Genomic DNA, 20,515 nt, shown 5'->3' on the forward strand with positions numbered 1-20,515 from the left:
ACCAAAATGGTCAGTTGACCCCTTTAGGAGTTATTGACCTTTATAGTCAATTTTTAACCATTTTTCGTAAATCTTAGAAATCTTTTACAAAAATCTTCTCCTCTGAAACTACTGTGCCAAATTAATCCAAACTTGGCCACAGTCATCTTTGGGGTATCTAGTTTAAAAAATGTGTGGCGTGACCCGGCCAACCAACCAAGATGGCCGCCATGGCTAAAAATAGAACATAGGGGTAAAATGCAGTTTTTGGCTTATAACTCAAAAACCAAAGCATTTAGAGCCAATCTGACAGGGTTAAAAGTGTTTATCAGGTCAAGATCTATCTGTCCTGAAATTTTCATATGAATCGGAGAACCTGTTGTTGGGTTGCTGCCCCTGAATTGGTATTTTTAAGGAAATTTTGCTGTTTTTGGTTATTATCTTGAATATTATTATAGATAGAGATAAACTGTAAACAGCAATAATGTTCAGCAAAGTAAGATTTACAAATACGTCAATGCAAAGGAAATAGTCAGCTGACCCCTTTAGGAGTTATTGCCCTTTATAGTCAAATTTTAACCATTTTTTCGTAAATCTTAGTAATCTTTTACAAAAATCTTCTCCTCTGAAACTACTGGGGCAAATTAAACCAAACTTGGCCACAATCATCATTGGGGTATCTAGTTTAAGAAATGTGTGGCGTGACCCGGCCAACCAACCAAGATGGCCGCCATGGCTAAAAATAGAACATAGGGGTAAAATGCAGTTTTTGGCTTATAACTCAAAAACCAAAGCACTTAGAGCAAATCTGACATTAAAAAATTGTTAATCAGGTCAAGATCTTTCTGCCCTCAAATTTTTAGATGAATCCGACAACCTGTTGTTTGGTTGCTGCCCCTGAATTGGTAATTTTAGGGAATTTTTGCTGTTTTTGGTTATTATCTTGAATATTATTATAGATAGAGATAAACTGTAAACTGCAAAAATGTTCAGCAAAGTTAGATTTACAAATAAGTCAACATGACCAAAATAGTCAATTGACCCCTTAAGGAGTTATTGCCCTTTATAGTTAATTTTTAGCATTTTTCATAAATTTTTGTAAATTTTTAGAAAATATTTTCCACTGTAATTACTGGGCCAAGTTCATTATAGATAAAGATAATTGTAGCAACAAGAATGTTCAGTAAAGTAAGATCTACAAACACATCACCATCACCAAAGCACAATTATGTCATGAATTTATCTGTGTCCATTGTTTAATATGCACATAGACCAAGGTGAGCGACACAGGCTCTTGAGAGCCTCTAGTTGGTTGTTATCTTGAATATTATTATAGATAGAGATAAACTGTAAACAGCAATAATGTACAGCAAAGTAAGAACTAACTAGAGGCTCTAAAGAGCCTGTGTCGCTCACCTTGGTCTATGTGCATATTAAACAAAGGACACAAATGGATTCATGACAAAATTGTATTTTGGTGATGGTGATGTGTTTGAAGTTCTTACTTTACTGAACATTCTTGCTTCTTACAATTATATCTATAATGAACTTTGCCCATTAGTAACAGAGAAAAATATTTGGTAAAAATTTACATAAATTTACCAAATTAATGAAAATTGTTAAAAATTGACTATAAAGGGCAATAACTCCTTAAGGGGTCAATTGACAATTTAGGTCATGTGGACTTATTTGCAGATCTTACTTTGATGAACATTATCGCTGTTTACAGTTTATCGCTATCTATAATAGTATTCAAGATAATAACCAAAAACAGCAAAAATTTCTTTAAAAATTACCAATTTGAGGGCAGCAACCCAACAACCGGTTGTCCAATTCATTTGAATATTTCAGGGCAGATATATATTGACTTGATTAACAATTTAACTCCTTGTCAGATTTCCTCTAAATGATTTGGTTTCAGAGTTATAAGCAAAAAACTACATTTTACCATTGTTCTATTTTTAGCCGTGGTGGCCATCTTGGTTGGATGGCCAGGTCATCGGACACATTTTTCAAACAAGGTACCTCAAAGATAATTGTGGTTAAGTTTGAATTAATTTGGCCCAGTAGTTTCAGAGGAGAAGATTTTTGTAAAAGATAACTAAGATTTACAAAAAATGGTTAAAAATTGAAGATAAAGGGCAATAACTCCTAAAGGGGTCAACTGACCATTTCGGTCATGTTGACTTATTTGTAAATCTTACTTTGATGAACATTATTGCTGTGAACAGTTTATCTCTATCTATAATAATATTCAAGATAATAACCAAAAACAGCAAAATTTCCTCAAAATGACCAATTCAGGGGCAGCAACCCAACAACGGGTTGACCGATTCATCTGAAAATTTCAGGGCAGATAGATCTTGACCTGATAAACATATTTACCACATATCAGATTTCCTCTAAATGCTTTGGTTTTTGAGTTATAAGCCAAAAACTGCATTTTACCCCTATGTTCTATTTTTAGCCGTGGCGGCCATCTTGGTTGGTTGACCGGGTCACGCCACACATTTTTTAAACTAGATACCCCAAAGATGATTGTGGCCAACTTTGGATTAATTTGGCCCAGTAGTTTCAGTGGAGAAGATTTTTGTAAAAGATTACTTAGATTTATGAAAAATGGTTAAAAATTGACTATAAAGGGCAATAACTCCTTAAGGGGTCAACTGACCATTTCGGTCATGTTGACTTATTTGTAAATCTAACTTTGCTGAACATTATTGCTGTTTACGGTTTATCTCTATCTATAATAATATTCAAGATAATAACCAAAAACGGCAAAATTTCCTCAAAATTACCAATTCAGGGTCAGCAACCCAACAACAGGTTGACCGATTCATCTGAAAATTTCAGGGCAGATAGATCTTGACCTGATAAACATTTTTACCCAACATCAGATTTCCTCTAAATGCTTATGTTTTTGAGTTATAAGCCAAAAACTGCATTTTACCCCTGTGTTCTATTTTTAGCCGTGGCGGCCATCTTGGTTGGTTGACCGGGTCACGCCACACATTTTTTAAACAAGATACCCCAAAGATTATTGTGGCCAAGTTTGGATTAATTTGGCCCAGTAGTTTCAGAGGAGAAGATTTTTGTAAAAGATTACTTAGATTTGTGAAAATGGTTAAAAATTGACTATAAAGGGCAATAACTCCTAAAGGGGTCAACTGACCATTTCGGTCATGTTGAATTATTTGTAAATCTAACTTTGCCGAACATTATTGCTGTTTACAGTTTATCTCTATCTATAATAATATTCAATATAATAACCAAAAACAGCAAAATTTCCTCAAAATGACCAATTCAGGGGCAGCAACCCAACAACGGGTTGACCAATTCATCTGAAAATTTCAGGGCAGATAGATCTTGACCTGATAAACATATTTACCCCATGTCAGATTTCCTCTAAATGCTTTGGTTTTTGAGTTATAAGCCAAAAACTGCATTTTACCCCTATGTTCTATTTTTAGCCGTGGCGGCCATCTTGGTTGGTTGACCGGGTCACGCCACACATTTTTTAAACTAGATACCCCAATGATGATTGTGGCCAAGTTTGGTTCAAGTTGGCACAGTAGTTTCAGAGGAGAAGATTTTTGTAAAAGTTAACGACGACGGACGACAGACGCCGGACGACGACGCCGGACGCCGGACGCCGGACGCAAAGTGATGGGAAAAGCTCACTTGGCCCTTCGGGCCAGGTGAGCTAAAAATAAGTCAGTATGACCAAAATAGTCAATTGACCCCCTAAGGAGTTATTGCCCTTCATAGTCAATTTTTAACAATTTTCTTAAAATTTGAAGATTTTCAATAACATTTTCCACAGAAAGTACTGTTATAGATAGAGATAATTGTAAGCAGCAAGAATGTTTAGTAAAGGAAGATCTACAAACACATCACCATCACCAAAACACAATATTGTCATGAATCCATCTGTGTCTATTGTTTGATATTCACATAGACCAAGGTGAGCGACACAGGCTCTTTAGAGCCTCTAGTTTGTGCTTTCATAAGAAAATACCAATAAGAAAACATATATTGCATCAGTATTATTTTGAACCAAATAAAAGTCATCTCCTCTTGGTCAAGGCATATAAAGTTTTGTCTATCCTATTTTCCCATTGAATAATTACAACAGCTATTATTCCCTGTGTAGTTTATACACTGGGATCTTTGAATTCTTTTCAAAGAAATTGATCACTCATTAATTAATCTCCCTGAGTAAAAAATGATCTTCTAAGTTGATGAAAATACATATATTAATTGGCAAGCTGCATTTGACTATATTTATCCATTATCAATAATATATTTTCAATATGTGCAATGTAAATACAGATTCAAACATTAAAAGTTGCACACAAAAGTCTTGTTTCTTTACTGTACCAACCAACCATCATTTCAGGGTCAACCTAATGTCCTACTTCTGCAGGTAGGAAGAAGACCAAGTGATGGCCTTAGTTCTATATCTTAACCAACCAATGATTTGTTATCGATTGTCCCACTGTCTATATGACTCTTCTCAGCTCTTACTGCAATAACATATCACAGCTTTGTGATGTCAAATATGTTGAATAGTTAATATCAGCACTATCATAAATTACAGACTAGGCATTCTTTGATATCGTCTTTGTAGAGCCTGCAACTTTAGTCAAAGAAAGCTTGACATAGGGAAAGTGATCTGGTGGTGTCTTCTAACATCTTAAAAGCTTTATATTTTTGAAGGTGGAAGACCTGGATGCTTCATACTTTGTGTATAGATGCCTTATGTAACGAAGTTTTCGTCTGTCACATACCCATTGAAATTGACCTCATCTTCATGGTTCAGTGACTAATTGAAACAAAAATTAGATTTTTTGTAATGTTAATTTCTCTTTTTATGAGTAAAAGGGTAACTATATTTTGTATTTGCTCAAGTCCATAAATCAGATACTATAAGCAATAGGTCTAGTATATTTGGTGAATAGAAGGATTGTATTAAGGTGTACATGTCCAACTGGCAGGGGTCATCTGACCTTGACCTCATTTTCATGGTTCAGTGGTTTTAGTTAAGTTTTAGTGTTTTGGTCTGTTTTTCTTCTACTGTATGAAATAGGTCCACTATATTTGGTGTATGGAAGGATTGTAATTATATAAGGTGTACATATTCAACTGGGAGGTGTCATTTGACCTTTAACTCATTTTTATGGCTCAGTGGTCAAGCTAAGTTGATGAGTTTTGGTCATTCTTTCTAATACTTTATGCAATAGGTAAGGTAAACTATATTTGGTGTGTTGAAGGATTGTAAGCTGTACATGTCTGCCTGGCATGGTTCATCTGACCTTGACCTCATTTTCATGGTTCATTCTACTATGATTAGTTTTCTTGCTTAAATCTGTTTCTTAGAAACTGTAAGCAATAGGTCAACTTTATCTGTGTTTTAAATGATTGTAAGGTGTACATGTATTTCTCCTTTAGTTTATATGACCCTGACCTCATTTTCTTGGATCATGTTTAGTTGATGTGATAGTTGTAGTAAAATTTAATATTAGGACTATTAACTTAATATCAATGATTAGTAAAGAAGTCCAGACATTTCAGCATGTGCACTCTTGTTTATTATAGCTGTGATAGTTTTGAGTTTTTTTTAAACTATTATTCAAGTAAGTGTTTTTCCTGAGCTTAATTATTGCATGTCCTATGAGTACCTTGTGTTCATCTCCTCTATTGATTGAGATAGGGTTGAGATCTCAAAAGTTTGGACCAGAGACTCCAGACAGCAATATAACCTTTGAATCTTTCATATCAGAATTGTAAAATTTCATTTATATAATATTTTAAAGGTTGTGGTTCTCTCCTGGCACTCCATCTTTCTCCACCAAAAAAAAAACCCCTCAACAGATAGCTATAATATAGGCAATAGTGCTGAAAGTGGTGTTAAACACCAATCAATCATTCAATCAATATAATATCTGATAAAAGTATAATCAGGAATATCTCAAGGGTCTTTTAATATATCTACATTTGTATATTATTTGGTGGGGATATATAAAGAAATGACCAACAAAGGCAATTTCTCCATATCATACCCAAAGCTGACAATTATTTGAAGAATCACTGTTTCAAATATTAACTCTGTGCTGATGAAGGAGACAATGGAAGAAAAGCCATTAACAAATTTATTTCATTCAACCTTTAAATAAACAATAATAAATAATCATGTATGTACACAAATATTCCACAATATCATGTATAAATTTGCATATCTAAAAAACAAATTGGTTGCATTCTATCACGTCTACTTACTAGTATTTAATATAAGTGGTGAATTTTATTACAAACCTGTTGAAGAGTTCTTTCAGAAAAAAACGATGCTTAAGATTTTAACAATACAAGACTTGTCTGCTTAAGATTTTAACAATACAAGACTTGTCTATGTTTTCAAAAGAAGTAAAATTGCTTGTATGCAAACAATAACCGTCTAAAACCATATGACTTATAAAAGAGAACGAGGCATTTCACCAAACAATTACAACTGAATTATTACCACCAAATTTACTCAAAAGTCATCAATTTTAGTTGTAAGATTTTTTTGTGAAACCCAGGCCAGGATGCCAGGGTTCAAATTCAACAATATACTTAACAAATATTGCAAGTTCATTTGCACACCATCATTTGTGTAGTAAAATGCAGGATAAAACATTGTTGTGCAAAACACTCTAGCAACATGTAGATCTCTTACAACTTAAATGCAAACAAATATTATAACATTTTTACTCTACAGAAACATCAAGATACAATTTCATTTAAGAATGTTTGGGCTGTTTTTTAAAAACATACATGTAATCCATGGAAGGCACTTCTCAAACTGTGATTTGGTGTCAAATACAATGAAAATGTAGGTGAAATTGCCTTAATAGGTGGTAACTTAATTTTGAATAGGACCTCCCTTGAGTACCATGTATGTTTAAATTTAACAGTTTTACAAGTTTTTTTAAGTTTACAACTAACAAAATGATTGCTTACAACTAATCCATACAGTCTTCTTGTGAAACATTCCATAGTACAAAAAATGTCATCACTAAATAAGAGTTATAAACTTAACAATTGGCAAAAAAAAAATACACCCAAAAAAGTCACATTTTCAAGACTTTTGGAGAACAGCAATTTTTGTTAAGGTTCCACTAAAGTCAAAATATAGGACACTTCATTAACATCCAAACCGGTTCTTGGGTTGAACACTAAATTTTCAAAAAAATCTGCAGGCCTGCAAGACGACTTAATTTGCTTAAAATTGGTATGGACGAATACTGTTACATATAATGCAGGGCAAGCTCATGCTAATTTGTCACATACATATGTTTTAATGGCATATTTGTCCAATTTCTGTATTGTACCTTCGATATTCGTTCACTTAGATACATGAAATTAACTGAAACTCGAAAATCAATACATTTTATAAAAAATCAACATGCGCTTGCCCTGCATTACATGTAACAGTATTTGTCCATACCAATTTTAAGCAAATTAAGTCGTCTTGCAGGCCTGCAGATTTTTTTGAAAATTTAGTGTTCACCCCAAGAACCGGTTTGGCCACAACATAACAATTTCAAGTTTATTTACAATTTACACAGTGTGTATATGTAAAGTATGTTTAAATGAACATATGTTCTCATAGTTTATGACTTTATTCATTATAGGTTGAAAAATACAGGCAAAGTTTGGATGTTTATAAAGTGTCCTATATTTTGACTTTACTGGAACCTTAAGTTTTGATATGATAAAGTTCAATATTGATGAATTTAAAACATAAAATGTTGTTAGTTTATTTAAATAAACAGCAAATAATCAATCTTAGTTAGGATTTTGTAAGAGGTCATTCTATGGAAGTGAATTAAGTGGCAACCATTGGCTCTTCTGCAATTTGTTTAATTTTTTTTCTCACTTTTTTATCAGGTTTTTAAAAATTGATTAGGTTACTAAACATTTGCTAAAGGACAGAAATTATTTCATAAATATATGAAATCTGGAAATAAAGTATTTTATTTGTAATAAATAATAAGCTATAAAATAATAAAAAAATATAAAGCAAATACAAAGTAGATTATGCGTCAACAATTAAAGGCCTATAAGCTTTATGAAATGGGAGGAAAACAATGAAACAACTTAGTCTGTCAAATCCAACATTGCAACCAAGAGAGGTTTGGATGATGACCTTGCGACCTGTTATCTAATTTAAAAGGATCTGAAACCTTAAAATTGTTCAAAACTTTTTTTCAAATGTTTTATTATTTTTTCAATTTCTAATCAAGACCTTATGACCTTAAGGGGGTATCCTACTGGAGCCCCATCAAGAAGTAATGATTGGTTTCACTCTTATACACCCTTGGTAGATGGAAAGTTATATGAATCATCATTGAACTGCTACAACTAGGCAAGTTGTGAAATACAGTTCTTTTTCCACAAACAATATTGGAAAAATCTAAACAAGGTAAAGGAGAAATGGACTGCTATATCATTTTCAGTTTTCAGACATTTCTGTAATAAGCAGTTTCCTGATAACTATGTTTTATACTGTTTTTCTGATATTTATGAGTTTTTTTTCTGTTTTCGGATTTCTTAAGTTATTTTCATATTTCAGATATCTATTTTATTTGCAGTTTTTGATGATACATGTATTTTCAAATTTAAAGTGTTGCTGTTATAACAACTTTCACATTTTATGTTATTTTCTGATATTTCTGTTAATTTTAAATACAGACACAAAAAAAAGAAATTGAAAAAAAAAGAACATAGTAAATATATAAATATATCAAAACAGCTATGCATATAACAAGCACTATACATCATTTAAAAAGAAAAGAAAATATAATTTAAACTAAAGTAAATATTACATAACAACAAGCTCGATGATAGTAGTACCAACCAATATATAAAAGAAGGCCTGATACAGGTATATGTTTGTTCTTATAAGAACATATCACAAAATTATTCACTAACATTTTAAAGCAAAAAAAAAATTTCTAAAAAGGATATCACTAGATGATCTGATATAAATAAATTAAATAATAGTCATATTTATGTGATGGGTTGTCAAAATTCCTCTGGTTTGTTAAAATTTTAACAAACAGACAACCTTATAAAGTATGAAACTTCTTTTACATAGATACCAAATTGATACCAGTAGTTTTTATTTCGTAAGAAAACAGATTATATTTTGAAATTACTTATTCCTAAAGCTACTTATCATCTTATTTTCCCTCAGTTATTTTCTAACTGCATATTAATTTTCTATCACACTTAAAAGAAAACAAATAAATGAATCACGAGTCAGTTTTTTATGTTTTTCTGTCACGAAAAGAATACAGTAAAAAATTATTCAATATTTAACAATATCATGTGACAGTTTGGCTTTTTATTTGGCATGATAAGTTCGAAGCAGAGTGAAATATTTCAAATAAAGAAGCTCTTGTTGAGTGTTGAGCAGGTATTATATCTAATTATTTAAGAATTATTTCAAAAACTAAACATTTTTAATAAGAAACTAATTCTTTATTCTTTTATGTATAGTACATGTATTTCTACTGATAAACAGGGAATATAAATGCAGTATCTCAAGATCCTTTACTTTTAAAGCTATCAATTTTAAAGAAAGAAAAAAATTTTGAACTTAGCTCTACCAGAAGAATTCCAGTCTGAAACTCTCATCTGTCATTATTATCAGACCACATTGTTTTTGACAGATTTGTAACACCATAAAAATACAGTACAACTGAAAGCAAAATGGAGGTATAAGCAAAACTGTGAATAATTGTGTAAAGTGCAAACACCCAAACAGAATTACAATCATGCCAAAATAGACATTTTCTAGTACACAGTGGCACTGCTAATGATACACCTATTCTTAATAGTAAAATTACAAAAATTTAAAGTCCCCTAACATATACATGAGAAGTTAAATGCTACAGTGTACAACAGATTTTCTATCAGTATTTTCACTGCTCAAGTGGGAAATAAATGCTAAATAAACAACAGAGCTATTACTTTCATCTTTCTAAATTATTGATTTGATAAAGCTAATTGATATATATAGTCCTACAACCTAGTTTTCATTGTTTCATTGGATTTTTGTCTGGCTTTGAAACAAGCTGAACACAAATAATCAGTTTTTTCACTGCCATAAAATTCACATCCTTGCGTTTGACAGTGTCTTGTTCCTGCAGGACCAACCGGACGGTTTGTGGACTGAACACTTGTGGTAGATGAAAGTGGTTTACTTGGAACAGGTACTGGTTCTGGTTTCCCATTATTCCCAGACATAGATGCAGGTCTTGCTGTCTGTTTGTTAGCAGTCATATTTTGAATTTTTGGCAGAAGTTTAGGAGAAGGTTGTGTTTTCAAATTAACTTTGTATTCCACATTATCATAATCTGGTGATGGTGTCCTTAACCTTGAATATTTGTTCAATGGAACATTACCTGTAGACCGACTCCTATTATCACCAGAATTAGTGTTAGGGGTTGGATTTGGTTTATTACGAAGATTCACCTTGGCTAATTCTGATGCTTCGTCCTCATCTACATGAGTATAAAACTTTGACTTCCCATAGGTTTCTACCTCAGAATTTTGTTTAGGACCACGTCCAGGATACGTGGCATAATTTTCTTTCGAAGGCTTATTACGGTCAAGAGTTGCATTTTTTTGCTCTTCAAAACATTTTGAACAAAGATAATGTGTATCTACATTTCCAATAAACTTACATTCAGAATTGACACATCTGACTGGTGTTCCAGATATATGCAAATCCTGTAAAGAAGCTCCTATTGAACGTCTTCGTATTTCATCGCCAGCAGCTTTCAACAATGAACGTTCTTCTCGAAAACGGCCTTCTGCACTTTTAAGATAATTCCCAATCATTGTAGTTTGCTCATCTATTATTTTTACATTAAGCTTAGCTGTCCATACAAACTTATGTTCCTGATCAATCATGGCTGATATTGTCATGGGAACCTTTGTACTCTGTGTAAGTCCACTTCCAATTGAGGCTTTACGACTTTTATCATTATCTGGACCCATTGCTTTGAGAGACTTTCCAACGTTTCCAAAATTTTTCTTTAACTTTTTACCAACAGTCTTACCTAAACTTCCAAACTGTTTTGACACACTTTGTTTAGATCCTTTTCCATCCTTCTTTTTCTCTTTTCCTAAGCAGGCTATATTATCGTCAGAATCATATGATCCACTAGATTTACGATCAGTGTCACTATCCACATCAGATTCCACATAAGGAATACGTTCCAAATCCATATATTTTTGTAACAAATTCATATGGTCTTCACGAGATAGAGTTGTTTTTACTTTGGCAAGAGTGTTACCCGTACCAGAAGAAAAGTTAAAGTTTGCTCCTGGATCTACGTTGAAATGTAACTGTAATAGGTTAAGATCTGGTCCAACTAACGGAATAGATACTGAAAAATAAATCAAACAAATTTTTGTACACTTTATTTATAATATAATCATGATATATGTAATTACACCAACGAATACTTTAAACAAAAATTCAGTAAAAAATAAAAGGTCAAAATTCTCTTTTTTTATCTTCTTATAAAAACAGACTAACAAATAGGTTGCTAGTGTATGCTGTATATTTCTGGTAACAAAAAATTAAATAACCCATCACACTGTTCTTTCAGATAGTTCATGTTCAAATAAAAGCCATTGACTCTATAACCATCCAATGTTTTAGTTGAAATATGTCTGGGTCATTCGATAATTAATCTGTATCATTTCAATTTCTGAAAATTAAAAACTGTTTATCATTGAAATTGTGAAGGATTTTATTCATGTTCTCCTGTCTCCCATGTCAATTTGATGTACATGTACATGTAATACCTTTTTTATTTCGTTTGTTTGTAGTCAGATTTATCATTCAGATGAATATATCGCAAACATATAATAGCAATATATCAATGAATTATTTAAGTTCTTTTTACAAAGGAGTTTGTTTAAAAAATATGATGGTTGTTTCCAAGTTAAAGTGAGTAAACAAATCCATTTCAACCTTTCTTTTTATAGTTATATTGAAAGTATTCTATACATACATGGAAGACTAGGTTTATCTTTCTGAGATTTCTCTTTTTCCATTGGAACAAGAGCAGAAAAATGTGCAGCATCATACGTCAACAATAATGGTGACCTATAACACGTAGCTGGATTACATTCTAAGGGGAGATAAATCCCTCCAAAGGGTATTGGTGCTAGAGCATCACCATGAGTATCCTTTAACATGGTATCTGCTACAATGATTATGGCACGCTGTAAAACATGAGCTAGGACAAAGACATGGAATTCCTCTAAACTTTCATAAACAACTGGGTCTACATCATCACTGGAATTGCTGAAAACAAAACAAAAAAAGTTGACTCCATGTAATTCAGACAAAATGTTAATTCTCTGTTTCAGAATCCAATGCATTGTGGGTAATATTTTCAAAAGCGTATACCAAAACATTGTGATTGGTTTAAAACGTGATTAACAATAGAAATTCAACCAAACCAGAAAGACGTAACATAATTTTTTACATTTTGATATACAAACAATGAGCTTACCCACAAATTTCTGAAAAGGTGAATTGAATAAAATTTTTGGAGGACTATCTTAACATCTTGTCCAGAAACTTCATATAAGTCCATGTATGTTGATGTATGTCTTATGAGATACTGGACAAATACTTTCTCAAATTAGTACAATTCAATAGGAATTGCAAACAAGTGAACTTTTAAATTGAGCCTTCATATCTATCCTTTTGAGTAATGGCTGTGTTATATATAACTGAATCTTCTTGAATATTCAGGCCAGTATTTTATATCGTCACATATTACCTGGTAAAACCCAAGTTTTCCCAGTAATTCTAACTGGACTGGCCAATTAAACAATTTGTTTTTAGACTGTTGTTTGACTTAATGTCGTTTTTCTTTTGTGTATACAATTGATTATATTGAATGTTTTTTTATCTGTATTGGTATCTTTATTCTGTTCATGTTATACCTATTTGTTACAGGGCTGTCACAACAGCTGCTGTTTCTACGATTGTTCCACGGAAATGATCTTGGGGTTGATGATGCTAACTTCAACACACTATTCCATTCTTTTTGCCATTCTTCTTCAGTAAATACTAAACCATACTGTAAGATAGAAAATGTTGAAAAGACTTATTATATAAACTTTAAAAACATACAATATAATCACATTGTAGGAAAATATGTAAATTGATTTGTATAAGAGTTATACCTGTTTTGTAGTGATTACAAAGGAATTAGTGTATATATACTTTTTTTGCTTGTAATTATTTTCACGAATTTGGTATTGCCTAAGAATTTGCATGTACATGTATTTAATTTTGCGTTTTTTTAAAATATCAAAACACAATTAACAGACTTATAAAATATTTAAATCTTCATTATTCATATTTTTATTTGTTTAAAAATATGAAACAGAATAAACAAAGATTGTTCAAAAATCAAAACAAACATCTGTTCCATAGAGGTTAACCAACAATAAGCTGTCATATTCAGCTTTTTGTCATTATTTTCTAGTTTTTGTCTTCTTATCCTTTATTGTTTTTTTGTATGGATTACTGGTGTTTTTTTGTATGGATCACTGGTGTTGTTTTGTATGGATCACTGGTGTTGTTTTGTATGGATCACTGGTGTTGTTTTGTATGGATCACTGGTGTTGTTTTAAGTTTCACAATTCTACTGATGTTACAATACATGTTAGGTATAATGCATCTACAGTTGTATATATTCCAGTGATATTTGTTGAATGATTTGTATATGCTTGTTAATAACAGCATGTATATCCAACAATATTATATTTACATAAATAAATGTATATTGGACAAACAACAGGTATATAAAACACTATATTATAGATCAACAGACTAAGCAAGACAAACCTAAGCAAAATTTGGGGGTGATCTCAAGGATCTCAATGATCTTGACCAAATAATCCAAGTAAAATGCTTTTTTAATTATGACACACTCCCAATATAGTATACATCTTACACAAATTCCACCTAATTTCACAGTCATAAAAATTAGAGCCCAATCCATTACATACCTGTAAATTTAGTTGAGTCTGGTGCCATCTCCATCTTCTTTTAAGTGCTGTACAATATGGTTTACATGTAAGGGAGTCATACAAAGCTTTCCTCAACATTAACTGCCTGTCATGGATACCCAACATTGCTGTAAATTTATGAATTAAGAAAATATCTAAGACATCTTTAAATCCAATATCACTGAAACATAGCTGATGGGAAGAGGGAATTGAATTGAAATGCATAGATGCTTAATGCATTTACATCTGTGATCTATCTAAATACTTCTTCCACAAAAAACTTTATTAGATAGTATTGAATTCCAAAGTCAACGACCATGGTCCTCAATGCTCTTCAACTTCGTACTTAATTTGGCCTATTAAAACATTTTTGATTCAAGCTTCACTGACGAGTCTTTTAAAGACGAAACATGTGTCTGGCGTAAATACAAAATTTGAATCCTGGTATCTATGATGAGTTTATTTCATTGCTACCAAAGTTATAATGCCTATAGCTATAGCTAGATTTTTTTATCTTTCTAACTAAGACTAGACAAGGACTTTTTATTTCCACTTTATCTAATTCATTCATCAGGCCATTTATGAAACTATAATCTTAAATAATCGTCAACATGAGCTGTTTTTCTTCAAGCTGGAAGTTGTTTGAAAGGATTCAAAAACATTATTGAAAGCTTGAATTGTTAAATGGTGTTTCTAAATATCTAATCAAAAGAACCCTTCCATTTTGGGACACAAAATAACATGAACATAAAGTGTTGGTTTTAAATAGCTCTTATAATTACCAAGTGAAGCTGCATGTAGTAGACAGTTTCCATCCCCAGAGGTGGCCATGGGTATCAACCTTTGACAAATTCCCATGTCTGCCCACCAATTTAATCTCCCTGTAATTAGAATCAATATTTTAGCATACAGACTGATCTTCTGAATATAGAAAGATAACAACCTCCCATATTTCTGCCATTCATTAGCTCTTTATAAACTACTCAGTAAACAATAATTTAAATCATATGCAACTTAAACTGTCTAACACAATAAAACATTATTTCAGCTGCTGTGATTAGCTGATTCCTTATGATGTCATATATAGGTCAGGATCCCTAATGGACCTTGATATGAGGAACTCAGATGACGTAATTAAAAAACAATATTAGTCCGTCATACAATTGTGGATGGTGTGATTTTAAAAATGGACATGTGATGAGAAAAGAAATATATAGATTTGACCTGAAATAAATTATTAGAAAGGACTATTTTTTTATTGAATTTTATGATCAGAATTTTGGGATTATTTCATGAGGAGAGTGACATTTTTCACTATCTTCCGGGGTCCAGCAATTTGCGAAAAAAGTAATCTCACTTGCCACCCCGAAAATTTAACCACACATATATAAATGTATCAGCTTCGATATGAGCCATCATACATGTTCAAGTAAACGATATGGACTGAGCAACGGAGGAAAATGTTACCATTACCGCCTATGGAGAATTAATTATAAATGTTGACCCATATATTTAGCTTTGATGGAAACAAAGTCATTGTTGCCCTATTCAGTGACATTTTTTTTGCATTTGAAGGAATGAAAACGTTTGGGGGAAACAAATTCTCATTTTATTAGCTTCTGATTTATGATATTTCTCAACTTATAATATATAAACTTTAATGCTAAAGCTCCTATGTTGCAAATTTAAAAACTGCTTGTTTAATACTGTAAAATATAAGCTTTGAACCACAATGTGACACTTTTTGTTGAGTGAATACAGCCAACGAACAAGAAAGATTCACATATTGATGAGCTGCTGATATATCACGATATCACAGATAATCAATTCATCATGCTATTTCTCATCTTTTCCTTCACCCTTAAACAGTTCTATACTTGACAAACGTTAGCTTGATTTCTTCTCCAAATATTAAAGATGTTGCTGATAACTTCTCCTCAGACATTGAAACATAGCTTATAAGTTCTGCTTAATTCTCAAAGCTGAGACATGAAAATTGACATAGGTAAAGGAAAGGAAGAAAATCTTAACGGAGCAGATTGCTGTCAAATTCATGTTCCTTGATTTTACTCAAAATTTTCAGATATGATTCATAACATTCATCTGCAAGAAAATCTGACCTCATAATATAATTTTGACCAATGTAGAACTGAGATCAAATGAACCACACAGTGATTAAATAAAAATAACCAACAGGTAAGGAAAAGGATAAATTGGGTCAGAATTAAAGAAATTTATATTGTATTACTTTTACACTTCAAGAAAAACAAATGACAAATGGTGAGAAGTTTACTGTTTAGAAATGCTTATGTTTTGTTTTTAAAGATATTGAATAAAGTGTTTCTCTAAACTATGCATGTTGTGATTATACTGCATCCCTCGTCCTTCAGGACAATGTCTCAGTTTTTGCATTTAATAAAAAAAATCTTAAATCATTATCAACTAACTAACTAAAACATTTTTTTTTAAATCTATAAAAAGTAAATCTTCTATGAAAACAGTAAGACATATTTGACATCTTTTAAATTAGCATCAGAAACAGATTAATGACAAAAGTAATTTGAACACAGCACAGCTTACTAAAGAAACATAAAAGTAATGCCTTCTTTGAATGTTAGTGACTCAGAAATATTAGAATTGTATAGTTCCTGATTATACAAGGTATTAGTTGCTAGATCAATAGTATTAAATCAGTTAATGTATACTTGATCTAAGTGGTGGTATTCAGAAATATATAATTGGAGAAAGCATTCATTAATGTCAATGAACCAAACACGAACACAAATACCAGCTGATTATTCCAAAATGTAATGTTTCATGAATAGTAATAAAATATGTCAAATTTTACTTTTAGTGAAAAATATCACGACAACATTTTCTTTCTTTAGTTACAAATAGCTATTTTTCTTATAAAAAATACTGTGGATTCATTTAAGGAATGACTGTAATATTTTTTCTGTCTATGAAGAAATAACATAAAAAATTTGGTGCACACTGAATAATGTGCGTAGCGGGTTATTTAACAGTGTGCACCACATTTTTTATGTTATTTCGAATAGACAGAAAAAATATTACAGTCATTTCTTATAATTTAATTGTAAATTCCATTTTAAACCATAACCAGGTGCTCCGCAGGGCGCAGCTTTATACGACCGCAGAGGTCGAACCCTGAACAGTTGGGGCAAGTATGGACAAAACATTCAAGCGTGATACAGCTCTGAATTTGGATTGTGATCAAATTTTTGACATTACATGGTTTTTTTTTACACAAAACAAATGTCAAGATTTTACAAATCAATTAAAGATTTCTTCTTCAAACTTTTTAAATCTAAAATTAAATAGTTGACACAGCATAGGTTTCTGACACAGAATGAATGTGGTATAATGAACTTAAAAGTTTTTTTTTGCCTTTGAGCAATTCACTATGCTGTTGAATATTAATCCTCTCAAAAAAATGTTTGAAGAAATTTTCTTTTTATTTATGAAATCTGAAATGAGAAAAATTTAAACCCCCCCCCCTTTTTTTCACATCCCCGTTTCCCTTTCTCCAAAACTGATATCAATTCAAATTTCTAATGGAGTTTGCAACAATAACTACTCTTTTAAATACATCATAAAATATTAAAATGTAAAATAAAGTGCTTGTTATCACTGAATGGTAAAGATTGGTTGGTAGGAAAAGTGAATATACATTGTTTATTGTATAAAACAATAAAAAAAACTTCATCAGCAACATTTTATATTGGCAAATTTCCAATGAAGTTATTTACATAAAGTTATTGGCAAATAAAAATAGAAAATGACATCATAGTCATGTCTGGCAAATGTCCAACATACATTATCTAAAAACATTTTAGATAAGATAAGGAAAAAAAGCTTCATCAGCAACATTTTATATTGGCAAATTTCCAATGAAGTTATTTACATAAAGTTATTGGCAAATAAAAATAGAAAATGACATCATAGTCATGTCTGGCAAATTTCCAACATATATTATCAACTACTATTCTATACAAAGAAAGATAACTCCAATTGAAAATTAATTGCTATTGCACAATATTGTGCAATTAGATATTTCTTGCTATTGTGCAATACTGTGCAATTGAAAATTTCTTGCTATTGCACAATACTTGATATGGAATCCTGATTTGGACCAACTTGAAAACTGGGCCCATAATCAAAAATCAAAGTACATATTTAGATAAAGCATATCAAATAAGCCCAAGAATTTAATTTTTGTTAAAATCAAACTTAGTTTAATTTTGGACCCTTTGGACCTTAATGTAGACCAATTTGAAAAATGGACCAAAAATTAAGAATCTACATACACAGTTAGATTTGGCATATCAAAGAACCCATTTATTTAATTTTTGATGAAATCAAACAAAGTTTAATTTTGGACCCCCATTTGGACCAACTTGAAAACTAGGCCAATAATTAAAAATCTAAGTACATTTTTAAATTCAGCATATCAAAGAACCCCAAGGATTCAATTTTTGTTAAAATCAAACTAAGTTTAATTTTGGACCCTTTGGACCTTAATGTAGACCAATTTGAAAACGGGACCAAAAATTAAGAATCTAAATACATAGTTAGATTCGGCATATCAAAGAACCCCAATTATTCAATTTTTGATGAAATCACACAAAGTTCAATTTTGGACCCTTTGGGCCCCTTATTCCTAAACTGTTACGACCAAAACTCCCAAAATCAAACCCAACCTTCCTTTTATGGTCATAAACCTTGTATTTAAATTTCATAGATTTCTATTTACTTATACTAAAGTTATGGTGCAAAAACCAAAAATAATGCTTATTTGGGCCCCTTTTTGGCCCCTAATTCATAAACTGTTGTTACCTCAACTCCAAAAATCAATCCCAACCTTCCTTTTGTGGTCATAAACCTTGTGTTAAAATTTCATTGATTTCTATTTACTTATATCAAAGTTATAGTGCGAAAACCAAGAAAATGCATATTTGGGCCCTTTTTGGCCCCTAATTCCTAAAATGTTGGGACCAAAACTCCCAAAATCAATCCCAACCTTCCTTTTGTGGTCATAAACCTTGTGTTAAAATTTCATTGATTTCTATTCACTTTTACTAAAGTTAGAGTGCGAAAACTAAAAGTATTCGGACGACGACGCCAACGTGATAGCAATATACGACGAAAAATTTTTCAAATTTTGCGGTCGTATAAAAACCATGAAAAAACGTTGATGACGTCACGGTCACATGACTAAATTATGTCTATGGGCTCATAACAAAATAACGTCAGCCAATCAGAAGACGCGTTACATCCAAAATTAAATTATTATTATTTGTAAGGTACCATTTTTTGGTGGATTTCTTGGATATATATAGGTTAAAGCACAATTTGAATGTCCACTCAAGTTCACATTTTCTATAGGTTTGTATGCTGAAACCGCAAAACCACAAAATCATTATAATATAGTCACCAAAATATGGTTTTTCATGAATTAAAGAAAAATTAGAAAATGGTAACTACGAACATAAAATACACAGTACATCATTGCAGAACATTATAATCCCTGTCATGTTACTAATGAAGAACAATTCTAATTTTGCTAAATTCCACTTTTTCCAGTTAACTGTACTGATGTGTGGTCTAGTGGCATATCATGCTCATTTTATGTGCCAGGAGTCCTGGATTTGATTACCGTTAAATGAAAGATTTTACAAATGGTATTTGCTGATCCCCCCTCCCCGAACTTATTATTAAGAGATGACCTGTCCACCTGTGGTCAGGATGTTGTGCTGGACATGTCTCCTGCATACTATACCCTGAAAGCTAGTGTGAGATAAAAGGCACTTATATCTTGTAAGCTAGTGTCTGAATTTTCAGTATAAACTTATACCCAAGTCTTTTACCAAATATATTCTAAATTTCTGATTATTATTTTGTATTGTCCTGTAGTATTATGTAAAGCTAGTGTTATACAATGGTTACCAAAACATGTTCTTCTACTAGTTACTTATTGGTATCATAGGTCAACTATTTAAATGGTTTCCTTTCTTTAAAATTATTTCCATTTCCTTTCATTCCATATAAATGCAGTTTCCTTTTCTAATTAAGCATGCTTTTACCTACTTTCATTTCTAAACCATTCATTCAAGAATGTGTCAGCTGAATTTTAAGAATTGCATAGTTATTATATAATTAAATGATCTTTTCTATGCTTCACCCAACACATCTTGACTCTTAAGAGTAATGCATCATCAATATGGGACAGATTGCACATAAATATGAGTAATTGTTGTTCTGAATAGTATTATCAGAGTACAAGATTTATATACCATAATGGTTTGCTCTAAAAACAAAATCATACATTGAACCTTTAACTTCAGATCAATTTACCACAATACTAAAGGATAGACTAGTTACCACTTAGTATAGCAGTTGCATGCTTTTACATATACATGTA

At 31.6% G+C, this 20,515-nt stretch overlaps 1 protein-coding gene and 1 long non-coding RNA gene across 2 annotated transcripts in view; one reads left to right on the forward strand and one right to left on the reverse strand.

Annotated features, from left to right (window-relative positions):
• The first annotated feature begins 6,390 nt into the window (after positions 1–6,390).
• LOC143073056 (uncharacterized) lies at positions 6,391–7,836 on the forward strand. The gene is made up of 2 exons (XR_012977382.1): positions 6,391–7,130; positions 7,723–7,836. It is a non-coding gene; the product is annotated as an uncharacterized LOC143073056 (long non-coding RNA).
• A 1,560-nt stretch (positions 7,837–9,396) lies between these two features.
• LOC143073055 (uncharacterized) overlaps positions 9,397–20,515 on the reverse strand; it is a 48,679-nt gene continuing 37,560 nt past the window's right edge. Inside the window, exons 6-10 of the mRNA XM_076248295.1 lie at positions 14,856–14,954; positions 14,074–14,201; positions 13,000–13,136; positions 12,054–12,349; positions 9,397–11,420 (exon numbers count right to left, since the gene is read on the reverse strand). Coding sequence (XP_076104410.1) covers positions 10,048–11,420; positions 12,054–12,349; positions 13,000–13,136; positions 14,074–14,201; positions 14,856–14,954 — 2,033 coding nt within the window. The 3' untranslated portion in view covers positions 9,397–10,047. The remainder of the gene's footprint in view (positions 11,421–12,053; positions 12,350–12,999; positions 13,137–14,073; positions 14,202–14,855; positions 14,955–20,515) is intronic.

This window comes from Mytilus galloprovincialis, chromosome 4, assembly GCF_965363235.1.
Source record: "Mytilus galloprovincialis chromosome 4, xbMytGall1.hap1.1, whole genome shotgun sequence".
Classification (NCBI taxonomy): domain Eukaryota; kingdom Metazoa; phylum Mollusca; class Bivalvia; order Mytilida; family Mytilidae; genus Mytilus; species Mytilus galloprovincialis.